The sequence below is a fragment of the Physella acuta genome, unplaced genomic scaffold, assembly GCF_028476545.2.
Source record: "Physella acuta isolate Inbredline_101_S28 unplaced genomic scaffold, ASM2847654v3 ptg000802l, whole genome shotgun sequence".
Taxonomy (NCBI): Eukaryota; Metazoa; Mollusca; class Gastropoda; family Physidae; genus Physella; species Physella acuta.
The window spans coordinates 42055-55174 of NW_026732320.1; the positions used below are offsets into that span (position 1 = coordinate 42055).

The 13120-nt window shown below is 34.4% G+C and overlaps 1 protein-coding gene across 13 annotated transcripts in view; it reads right to left on the bottom strand.

Moving 5' to 3' along the window:
* Positions 1 to 8913: 8913 nt before the first annotated feature.
* The window catches only part of LOC131951159 (zinc finger protein 728), a 154235-nt gene continuing 150028 nt past the window's right edge, over positions 8914 to 13120 (bottom strand). For all 13 annotated transcript variants that reach the window (XM_059313473.1, XM_059313476.1, XM_059313469.1 and 10 more), the window contains one exon: positions 8914 to 11642. In XM_059313473.1, the coding sequence (XP_059169456.1) occupies positions 8942 to 11611 (2670 nt within the window). In that variant the 5' untranslated portion in view covers positions 11612 to 11642 and the 3' untranslated portion in view covers positions 8914 to 8941. The remainder of the gene's footprint in view (positions 11643 to 13120) is intronic.

A 13120-nucleotide genomic window follows, 5' to 3' on the forward strand; every position in this document is an offset into this window, starting at 1 on the left:
GGATGCGCTGACATCGGGTTGTCATGGGCCAGTTTCAGGATTTCCTGCCGATAAGGTGGAGGGACCCACAGTTGGTTTTTTTTCAACCATGGTTCGGCCGGTGAGGCAGTCATTGGTAAAACACGACGGAAGATCAGGTCGTTCGCGGTGAAATACTCCCCATCGTCAGCCGAGAGGGATTTCTCGACCACCGATTGGAGTTCTGCGTCGTCTTGTTGAGCCTTAACGATGTCATCATGAGATATCCTCAGGGGCAATTCCATGAATGGGCCCTCTAGAGGCATAGGTTCCAATTTGGGAGCTGGATTTCCTAACGATGATGATTCGTGTGGATCAGGCGCTGTATCAGCCAACTGCTTGGTCTGGCTTCTTGTCACCACACATGCAGGATACAGTTCATTATCATCATCTGGAATTGTTGACAACGGGTTTTGAACCGTATGGGGGTAGACTTTGCTTCCCGCTAAGTCGTTCCCTAGGAGCAGGTGCACTCCTGGTACAGGGATACTTTCGATCACCCCTAGGATGACCTCTCCTTCGACGAGATGATGTTTCAGGTTAAACTTGTACAGAGGGACTACAGTGGGTTCTGACCCCACTCCTTGAATAATGGTAACATTCCCGGTGTTCGTCTCCGGTGTAATGTCCATTGAGCTCTTCAATAGAAGCGACTGTGATGCCTCTGTATCTCTCAGGACATTTATGTTCCGCTTTGACAACGGATCACCAGGGTTGCTAATGACAGCTTCTGCCAGGAACGATGAGAAGTCAACCTATCTCGATCCCTCGAGATCGGTTGCCTCTGAAGAAACTGGTCGGTGGAGTGGACAGTCAAAAGATGACTGAACATATGTGGTGGGAACTTGATTCTTTTCCTGTGGACACTTAGGGATAGTGTCATTCCGAAGAGTAGAGTTCAAATTTGAACTGGCTGCCTGATGGAGGAGAGAGTTATGCGCTGATGTACGCACAACCTCTCTGTTGACTTGATGCCGCTTATAACAGTCTTTTATGCGATGTCCAGGTTTCTTACAGTATTGGCATACTGTTCTTCGACTGGTGGTGTTTCTGGGCTTCTCTATTGACTGGAACGACTTCAAAGATTGGCCAACAGGGGGACTGTTGCCAACAAGGGGGAGTACATGATTGAGGCGGTTACTTGACACTTGTGGTCTTTTATGAACCAGCATGTATGTGTCTGCCGACTCAGCAGCCTTCTTGATGTCGACTATCCTATTATCGAGGATATGTAGACGGATCTCTTCGGGTAGGGAATTCAGAAATTCTTCCCTCAGGACCAGAGATTTGAGTTTTTCAAACTCTGTGACTTATTCTGAGATTAGCCATCTCGAGAAAACTTTTTCTTTCTCGAACAGAAACTCCACATAGGATTGTGTGGGCTGTTTTCTGAGTTTTCGGAATTTCATCCGATAAGCCTCGGGCGTTAACTCGTAGGCTTTTAAAATGGCAGCTTTGACCAGCCCATAATTAGTTTGTACATCTCGAGAGAGTGCCTGATATGTACTAGCAGCTTTCCCTATAAGAACTGTGTTTAATAAAGCGGTAAGAGCATTTTCGGGCCATTCACATGCTTTAGCTAAACTCTCAAAGGAGTTAAAGAAAACAACCAAATCTACCTCGTTAAACCTAGGGACCAGTTTACCAAATTTGGCAATAACCTGAGCAACTGACAACTTTTCAGGTTCCACTACAGAACTCACATTACCAGAAACCTTAGCGAATTCCAACTCTAACCTCCTCTTATCTAACTCTATCTTAGCTTTCAACTCCTCCTTCTCTAGAGCAACTTTAGCTTCTAATTCTCTTTCTTTGAAAGCCTTCTCTAAAGCAATCCTTTCCTCTAACTCTTTATCTTTTAAAGCCAACTCCTTCTCTTCTAAAGATTTCTCTTCACGAAGTAACATATCAGCTAACAGACTTTCCTAAAACACATTTTCGTTGATAAAATGTACTACAATCTTATCTCTTAGCACTTCTGACTTTTGAGTAACAGAGTAATCTAAATTGAACTCTTTCACTACCCCAATTAAATCCTTCCTACTGAGTTTCTCAACTTCCTCAACTGTAGGTTTCAACAAAAAAGCCTCCATTATTTAGCTAGGTTTTACAACTAAAAAAAACCGCACTAGGTTAACACAGCACAAGGATCTGCTATGAACTCGACCTAAATCTAGGACATGATACGTCTGGCCTCCTGACCTAGATAACTCTAGCCTTGAGCGGAGTTGTCACACAACGCTACTGGACTACGAGAAAACTCCTAGACTTAAACCTAGTGTCAAAACCAAAACTCGTACAACAAATTAAATCCGGAAGGGTCCCCACTTTTATTACGAACACCACTCTATCAGCCAGATAGCTGGCGAACGTCCCCGGGTTCGTTTAGATGGTTATACACAGATGGCAAAAAGCCTAATAAATGGTAGCTAGCACAACAGCTAACTAGGACTCGTACTTAACGTCTAGGGGAAGCACTAGAGAAACTACTGATGCCAACAACACATTTAATCCATATACAACTTTTAATATGTGTACAAATTCAAGGTATGACTCTAGCTTTATACAGAATAAAATGAATGAGTAAAATAACAAAACCCAACTTACTATTTGAGGAAAAAACCCTATGTTACACTATCACAGGATATGGCACTTAAGAAAATCACCACAGCTTTTACGACACTACTTAAAGCACAAAAATCTTAGTTAAATCCACAAGTAATAAAAGGAAAAATGCTGCTTAAAGCTATAGGCTACAAAATAGCAACAATCAAGGCTTTCTCTCAAAGATGTCTGGTCTCTGCTGCTGCAGACCGCTGCGGTAGGCTCTGGCTGCAGAAAAAGTGTGCGCAGCTTATTTGACACCTGAGGCAACCTGGGAGGTCGCCTTCAAAACATAAGACTATTGGTTGGGGCATCTCTGATGTCCGAATCAACCAATCAAAAGTATAAAGGTATTGCACCAACACTGGTGATGGAAAATTACTGGGGATATGTCTTTCTTGGAACTATGGAAAAGTACCGGTGGTTGCACCACAGGTCACTCATGGTTGAGCAATAAAAGTCAAACTGAAAAAATACACGACCTAAGTAGGTCACAATCTATCTATCTGTCTATCTATGTATCTGACAAGAACGCTCTAGAGAAAACATAAGAAAAATAAAAACTTGCAGAGTAAAACGAAAAACGAAATATATGACGTCACATGGAGCGTACAGTAAAACATAATCTACAGCCGGAGAGTGCACACAGTAATATGACGTCATTGATTCTCGAGTAAACATTGAATTCAAAAGCCAATGTTGTCTAATTTTAAAAGTGGCTATGCGTAGAAGCGGTTTGCGTGCAGAGTTTCTTTCATGCAGTTTTTCGGGTAGGGGCTAAGCGCTATACCTGTGTTTCTTTCATGCTTTTTCCTCACCGGAGGGGGGAAACTTTTTCTAATCTAAAAGGTGTTTTGCGTGCACAGTTTCTTTCATGCATCTCTTCCCACGCTCTTCCTTTAGTTTGTATGATCTACAAATGCAACCAGCGTTTCTTTCAGACTTTTTCCTCCTTTGAAAGGGGTTGGGGTACTTGAAATTTTTGGGGGCGGGGGTGGAATTTGACAACGGATCACCAGGGTTGCTAATGACAGCCTCTGCCAGGAACGATGAGAAGTCAACCTATCTCGATCCCTCGAGATCGGTTGCCTCTGAAGAAACTGGTCGGTGGAGTGGACAGTCAAAAGATGACTGAACATATGTGGTGGGAACTTGATTATTTTCTGTGAGGGGACGAACACTGGAAACAGTATATAATTATATTTTGTCAAATGGGACGGTATACATGTTTGGGGGTGGGGGGTGGCGGAGTACCCCTTCCCCCCCCCCCCCCCCCCCCCCAAGTAGAGTTGCCTGAAAGAACTCTAAATACGACTTTCGTCATGATTGAGATTAGGTGCATGATTTAGGGGTATGGCTACGACTATATTTAGTATAAATGCGCGATAACTACGTGTAGATCAAGAATAAATCCGATTACCATGTCGATTCTGGATACAAATCTGTTTTCAATGTCGTTTTTTTTTTGTTTAAAGAAAAGAGACAGCACTATCAACCTAGCGCCCATTGTATCATTCATCAACGGGCCATTTTTCTCGTATTAGAATATTTGAGAAAGTTTAGGGGAGATTACTCCCGGTTTATTTCATAAGTGGTAACGTTAATCAAGTAATCAATCTAATATAACTTTTTACGATTTTTGCCGGTCACTGTTTCTAAAGGTTACATATTTTATAGTTACACTATCAAGATTAAAAAAAAAATAGTTAAATAAGAATTCTAAAGGCTTGTAGCCAATACATTTCTTAACTTAGACTGTTTATAATTAAAAACTGCAGCATAAAATCAACTTTAAAAAAATGTCCACCCCTTTTGGCGCCTCCTAGTGTCGGCGCCCGGGGTGGCCTCCCCCTCCCCTAGCTACGCGTCTGCGTTAACTAATGCATTAACTAAAATCCCTTGATTATCTGTCCGTAAGTATTAGACAAAATACGAAACATAACTGGCGAAAATCAATACTACTGTGACTGTCTTTATGATTAGAATCCACAAACTCGAGTGCCGCACTCTATTATGATAATTGTTCTTCAGTCTCTTTGGAAGCCATATTTTTACCTGCACTTTCGGATGGTTTTAGCATCTCTTAAGTAAGCGTTTCAACATTTCGATCATCTATCAAGATCCACGTTCTCACCACTCATTTGATGACTTAAAGTAATCAACATATCATTGCATTCCATTTAATGGGTCATCAGAGCGCGACTGCTAAACCGAAAGTCTCCAGTTGGAATCCAGGTTAAAGTGAGTAGTATGTCCTTGAGTTAAACCTTGAGCTATTTGCGAAGTCGACGCAATCAGCGGGAGTCAACTAAACAAAGAATCGTCTATCAAACTGATATTGCAATGTACAATTGTAGGCCTCCTATTTTATATAACAAACGTAATCCGTCCTGGCACCGCGTTCTAAAAAAATACGATTCTCTACAACAGTGGTTCCCAAACTTTTTCAAGTGGTGACCCCTTTTAAAAAAAGTAAGTGACCCGCGACCTTCATAGAATTAAAAAATTAGTAAGGAAATTTATAAGCGCTTAAATAAAATTTTCCAGTAGACTTTCAATATAAATTATTCTTGATAACTGTTTTAATACGATGAGTGAAATTGCATGCTATTAACTAGCCTCAACATTCGCGGTTGAGTTTCTGTTAACGCCAACCTAATTTATTTCTTTGTTTTGTTTTTAATTGGAGCATTTTTGAAAATCCCCCGTCACCCCTCCCCCTACCTTGTCGGAAAAAAAGTCAGGAAGAAACACTGAGCAAGGGAAGCAGAGAATACGTAACGCGTCAAGGCAGATTCTTATTCTTTCAACACAGGGAAAATAACGCCACTGTTCGTTTTCTAGAGATTCAAGATGCCCAGAATCCTCTTTCAATTTTTTATATATCTCACAATCAGATACATGTACCACATTGCAGACAATATTTACAATACGTATTTTTCTTCGCCAAATTTGCAGTTTTGATAAAAATTCAAAGAGATTATTATGAAAACAGATACTATTCGTTTGTTTTCCCTGATTATTCAGGTTAAGCTTATGTTGATGTTCGAATATATCTGCTAGGTATGCTACTCTTTCCAACCACTCTTTGTCGTCAAAGTATATCAAAATATCTTGTTTCTGTTGATCTTCTAAGAACATCTTGATTTATTTTATCTTTCAATTCAAAAACGCGATTCACAATATTTTCTATTGACAGCCAAAGTATTCTCTCCATGATATTTTCACTAAAAAGCAACTCTTCTCTCCTATAATTTAAACGAATATATTTTACAAAGGCAAGCAACTGCTAATACGAACTTACGTCTGTTTATTCATCAACTTGAAAATCAAACAATGGTGAAAGCTTGATTTCATTCAAAATTTGTTCTTTAACTATCCAAGGAAATAGCTGCTATAAGCCGTTGAGTAGTATTATTAGACAGAGATACTTTTGTTGCATCTTTATTGCACTGGAATCTTCAAGAATTAATTTCACCATCTTCAACATGCAGGGTTTGATGAAATTTTATCCTATTTTTTTTTTTTTTTGCTTGGCAATTTCTATCGCGACTTCATTTTATGATTTCACTAATGCTGTGTTTCATTTTAGAAAACTTGTTCGATTAAGTCTCTGACATTTGCAACTAACTTCCAGAGTTTCTTCCAGTTCGCCCCCCCACCCCGAGAAAAAAGTCTGGAAGAAACACTGCTAACTTCATGCCGACGAAAGAGCTCCATGTCTTTTTGGTGTACCGAATGATTCGTCTCAAAATGACGTTTAAGTTTTGAAGGTTTCATTGATTCATGGCTGAGATCAACTTTGCACAGTACGCATTGTTTTTCTTGATTTCATTTCCTGAGATGTTAGTAAAGCTGAATTTCAGATATTCTTCTAATTTCTAAATATTTTTTTTTCATTGCTAGGGTTTAGTCTACCAGTTCGCGACCCCCCCCCCCCCCCCCCAGAAAGCCCTTCGCGACCCCAATGCTCTACAGACTTAACTGGACAATCGTTCACATTTTATTCAATTAGAATTGGCCGAAATATATTTTTTTAATTGCGAAAGACAGTCATTGCAAAGTTTAGCAAACAATATCATTCGATAAAATACTATAATACCCCAATTTATACATCGCACGAACGTAGGCGCCTTTGCGCCTGATTTAATTTAGTGAGCTGCGCCTGTTGCAGTTTTACTCCCCAAAGTGTTATGGCACTAGGATGAACGGTGTCTAACCCCATCAAGACTTTTTATATACCGTATTATAGAGACAAATCGCATCGCCGCCCTTGGGAAATTGAATCTTCTTTCCCCCCCCCCCTTTCAACACAGATAGAAACCTATTCAACAACTCCCCAAAGTGTGATGGCGATATGTGAAAGGTGTAGTAATGCCATAAGGACAAATCAACAAACAAACCCACACACATTCATTTATATATATATATATATATATATATATATATATATATATATATATATATATATATATGTGTGTATATATATATATATATATATACATATTTATATATATATATATGTGTGTATATATATATAAACATATATATATATATTGGTCTGGATCTATATATCATAACAGCCTATCCAATCATAATAACCCTAACAAAATGGAATAAAAATGGAATAAACGCTTTCTGATTAATTAATAGCTGAAAATATTTATTATGTCTTTAAAAAAAAAGATAAATTAAACATCACTAATAATCATAATAATAATAAATTGTATCTTATGTCTTAAAAATTTAAACATTTACAGCTACATTAATTAATACATTTTGTTCCTCACTTTAATTATCATAATTATGTTCAACTTAATGGGTTAAATAATTATACAAAATTTAGAATTGCATAAAATGGAATATATTCAATATAGAAAAATATAGAGTATTACTAGTGGTTATTATTAGTGGTTAGTATTAATTGTATTGGTAATGTAAAGGGTAAGAATTTAGCCATCATATTTTCCAAAAAACCTGAACAAAGCTAGCCATAACACCTTGTACAAGATAATAAATGTGCTATGGAGATTCATGACATCCATTCTTTCCATGTAGTTTTTCTTCCTCTGTGTGAAATGTCTAGATAGCATTTTAATCATTAGTAATACTTTGTATGACAAATAATACTATGAATGAAGAGTATTATATCCTGTATGACAAACATTAATGGTGTGTTTTCAGCCTACACAATGTGATATAAGTACAAAAGCAACAATTTTATTTACAGATAATTAAAAATCCCCGTGAAAGAGAATTTAATGACCAACAACACATTCAGGTGGCTTGAAGTCCTGAGTGAAATTTTGTGTGTGTGTGTACATAAACAAATGTCACATTCCTATGGCCTCTAGTAAATGAATATTTTTATGTTTAGATAAACTACATTTAGAATTAAATTTTTTGTGACACACATCACATTTATATGGTCTCTCTTGTAAATGAAAATTCATATGAATTGATAAACTAACTTTATAATTAAATTTTTTATGACACACATCACATTCATATAGTCTCTCTGGTAAATGTATATTTTTATGTGTAGATAAAGAACCTTTTAGACTAAATTTTTTATGACACACATCACATTCATATGGTCTCTCTGGTAAATGAATATTTTTATGATTTGATAAGTCACTTTTATGATAAAATTTTTTATGACACACATCACATTCATATGGTCTGTCTGGTAAATGAATATTTTTATGTTTTGATAAATGACGTTTAAAATTAAATTTTTTGTGACACACATCACATTCATATGGTTTCTCTGGTAAATGAATATTTTTATGTGTTGATAAATAACGTTTAGAATTAAATTTTTTATGACACACATCACATTCATATGGTCTCTCTGGTAAATGTATATTTTTATGTGTAGATAAAGAACCTTTATGATTAAATTTTTTGTGACACACCTCACATTCATAAGGTCTCTCTGGTAAATGAATATTTTTATGATTTGATAAGTCACTTTTATGATAAAATTTTTTATGACACACATCACATTCATATGGTCTGTCTGGTAAATGAATATTTTTATTGTTTTGATAAATAATCTTTATGATAAAATTTTTTGTGACACACATCACATTCATATGGTCTCTCTGGTAAATGAATATTTTTATGTTTTGATAAATGACCTTTATGATAAAAAATTTTGTGACACACCTCACATTCATATGGTCTCTCTGGTAAATGTATATTTGTATGTTCTGATAAATAACGTTTATGATTAAATTTTTTGTGACACACATCACATTCATATGGTCTATCTGGTAAATGAATATTTTTATGTTCTGATAAATGTCCTTTCTGACTAAATTTTTTGTGACACATCACATTCATATGGTCTATCTGGTTTATGAATATTTTTATGTCTAGATAAATGAGCTTTATGATTAAAATTTTTGTGACACACATCACATTCATATGGTCTCTCTGGTAAATGAATATTTTTATGTGTAGATAAATTACGTTTATGACTAAATTTTTTGTGACACACATCACATTCATAATATGGTCTGTCTGGTAGATGAATATTTTTATGTTCAGATAAACTACCTTTGTAATTAAATTTTTTGTGACACACATCACATTCATATGGTCTCTCTGGTAAATGAATATTTTTATGTTTTGATAAATCACTTTTATGATTAAATTTTTTGTGACACACATCACATTTATATGGTCTCTCTTGTAAATGAAAATTCATATGAATTGATAAACTAACTTTATAATTAAATTTTTTATGACACACATCACATTCATATAGTCTCTCTGGTAAATGTATATTTTTATGTGTAGATAAAGAACTTTTTAGACTAAATTTTTTATGACACACATCACATTCATATGGTCTCTCTGGTAAATGAATATTTTTATGATTTGATAAGTCACTTTTATGATAAAATTTTTTATGACACACATCACATTCATATGGTCTGTCTGGTAAATGAATATTTTTATGTTTTGATAAATCACGTTTAGAATTAAATTTTTTGTGACACACATCACATTCATAATATGGTCTGTCTGGTAAATGAATATTTTTATGTTTAGATAAACTACCTTTGTAATTAAATTTTTTGTGACACACATCACATTCATATGGTCTCTCTGGTAAATGTATATTTTTATGTGTAGATAAAGAACCTTTATGATTAAATTTTTTGTGACACACCTCACATTCATAAGGTCTCTCTGGTAAATGAATATTTTTATGATTTGATAAGTCACTTTTATGATAAAATTTTTTATGACACACATCACATTCATATGGTCTGTCTGGTAAATGAATATTTTTATGTTTTGATAAATAATCTTTATGATAAAATTTTTTGTGACACACATCACATTCATATGGTCTCTCTGGTAAATGAATATTTTTATGTTTTGATAAATGACCTTGATGATAAAAAATTTTGTGACACACCTCACATTCATATGGTCTCTCTGGTAAATGTATATTTGTATGTTCTGATAAATAACGTTTATGATTAAATTGTTTGTGACACACATCACATTCATATGGTCTATCTGGTAAATGAATATTTTTATGTTCTGATAAATGTCCTTTCTGACTAAATTTTTTGTGACACACATCACATTCATATGGTCTATCTGGTTTATGAATATTTTTATGTCTAGATAAATGAGCTTTATGATTAAAATTTTTGTGACACACATCACATTCATATGGTCTCTCTGGTAAATGAATATTTTTATGTGTAGATAAATTACGTTTATGACTAAATTTTTTGTGACACACATCACATTCATAATATGGTCTGTCTGGTAAATGAATATTTTTATGTTTAGATAAACTACCTTTGTAATTAAATTTTTTGTGACACACATCACATTCATATGGTCTCTCTGGTAAATGAATATTTTTATGTATAGATAATGCATATTTTAGAGCAAAACTTTTATGACAAACACCACATTTATGTGGCTTGAGACTAGAATGGATAGCTATTTTATGGCTAGATAAATTACTCTTCTTTGCAAACTTTTTATGACATACACCACATTCATATGGACTTTCTCCTAAATGTATCTTTATATGGTTTGCTAAATAATTTTTATTATGATATTTTTTATGACACGCATAGCATTCATATGGCTTATTAATTCCAGAATGAATATTTGTGTGTGTGGATAAACTAGACTTTGTAGTGAGCTTTTTAGACAAACTAGACTTATTGTATACCTGTTCTAGGTTCATTTTGTTAATCTGTTCACCCTGACTGATCATAACAACTTCTTGCTGATGAAAATCATGACCATATGGATTCACCCTTGTGTGAATGTTTATGTGTTGTTTAACAAGATCAAAATGGGAAAATCTTTGACAACACATATCACACTTGTATGTCTTCAGTCCCTTATTGCTAACCAGATATTCTGTTGGGAGATTATCAATCAATTTTGTATGCAATGACTTGAGTTCTTTTAATTCATTTTGAAGATCTGATTTTAAAACTGCTAAATTTTCTTTAAAATCAGTTGAATCTGGTGGGGAAGAAAGTTGTTGCTGTGCTTTGAAACCATTTTGTTTTTCACTCTCCAAAGATGAAATTGTTAATATCTCAGGTTTTATATCTTCAAAAATTGAAAATGCTGTTGATAGATTTGGTTTCATGTCTTCAGAAGATGAAAATGTTGGGTTATCTTGTTTCATCTCTTCTAAATTAAACAAAGGCTTTGTTTTATAAATATTTTTATCTTCTAAAGCTAAAAGTTGCATTGTTTCCTCCGAGTATTTGTCTTTAACAGTTGAAAATTGTGTTGATACATTTTGCTTTATATCTTCAGAATTTGAAAAGAGTGTTGATATATTTGTTTGTACTTCTTCTGAACTTGAAATAGCTGATGTTTCATCTGATTTCATGTCCATAAATGTAATGATTTCGTCACACAATTCCTGTTTAGCCATAACTAAACTCTCCCAAACTATACCATTAGTGTTGTTTGTGTTTTCCATAGCTTTAGATTGATGAATTATTGCACAAAAACTGAAATAAAAATAATCTTGATTAGAAAACCAAATTAAAATTTCTTTTTGAAAATATATTGATTGCATTTTTAAAAAATGTATAAATATTTCATAACACCATAGAATTTTTTAAGTCATAAAAAAGATCAAACAGGCCTTATTGAGCTATGGTAACATTTGTTTTAATAACTGAAGTGTCTATTATCAATTAGAAGTTTATGAATAGATTAATAGTTAAAAACAGTGTTCATGCCTTAGCACACCATGGTTGGGTGGCACAGTGCACATCTGTTAACCCATATCCCCAGAGCTTGAATCTCAGTAGGGAATCATATAATCATGTTTTCTTTGTCTTTTGCCTTTATTAATCAAAGGGCGACTCCTTTTTTTATAAGCCATATTGTTTTTCTCTATATAATTTGTCACAGTAAAAATCTACTTTTTTAAGAAAAGCATACCAACAAACTAAAATGAATAAATGTAACTTAGTTAACATTGGTGGGTGATACAACTTGGTGACGTCATTTATGGACAAATTTTTTTTCCCCGCTGATAGGTACAAAAACCTTACTACATTTTAAGTTTCTCACCGCAAGTGTTTGAATGTAAACTTTGTATCGCCGTGCATTTTTTGTGTTATTACTGTAGCCTGGGCGACAAAGCTGTTTTATCGTGAGCGTTTATGACGCGAGCGCTTAGCCACGTACATTGTTCTTATTGATGAGCGGTTTTGTCAGGGATTTCAGTGTTGGTTTTGTCAGGGATTTTAATGTCAGTTTTGTCTGGGATTTCAGTGTCGGTTTAGTCGGGGATTTCAATGTCGGTTTTATCGTGGATTTCAATGTCGGGAGGTCTGTCCTATGGACAGTAACATTTTGTGGTGGGATATTTTCAAGGGAGCCGTATGTCACAAGGATATTTTTTTTTAACGGGATCGATTTGTCAGAACCTTAAATATTGCCCTGTCTGAGTATTTTTTGATGCATGAGGATAACCAATATGCAGCTTCTTGTTACAAATTTAGCAAACATCGTTTATACTTGCCTACATTTTTATTTTGCTTTATAATTATATATGTGTTTTTATTTGCTAGTTATATTTTATTTACTGTTAAGCAAATTAAGTATGTTTTATATTCCAGACAGAATATGCACTTCTAAAGCAGAACAGAAACCATATGTAGAACTATATAAATTATAATAAAGCTCTTTGGTGCACTCCTATATATAAATTATTCATCATTATTTTTTTTTTACTCTAATAAAATTACAAGCATATTTATTGAGATTAAAATTAAATGAAGCCCAGCAATGGACAGCATTTGAGCCAGCAGTGAAGAAAAAAATATTTCTTTCAAAATGACAAATGTTCTTTAGAAATGCTAAATATTTTTGTATAAATAAGAAACATTATTATAAACCTAAATTAAACTAAATCTTCATTTAAAAGTAATGTGGTTATGACTATGCCTAGCTGTCTTCAATTTCCATAAAGTAT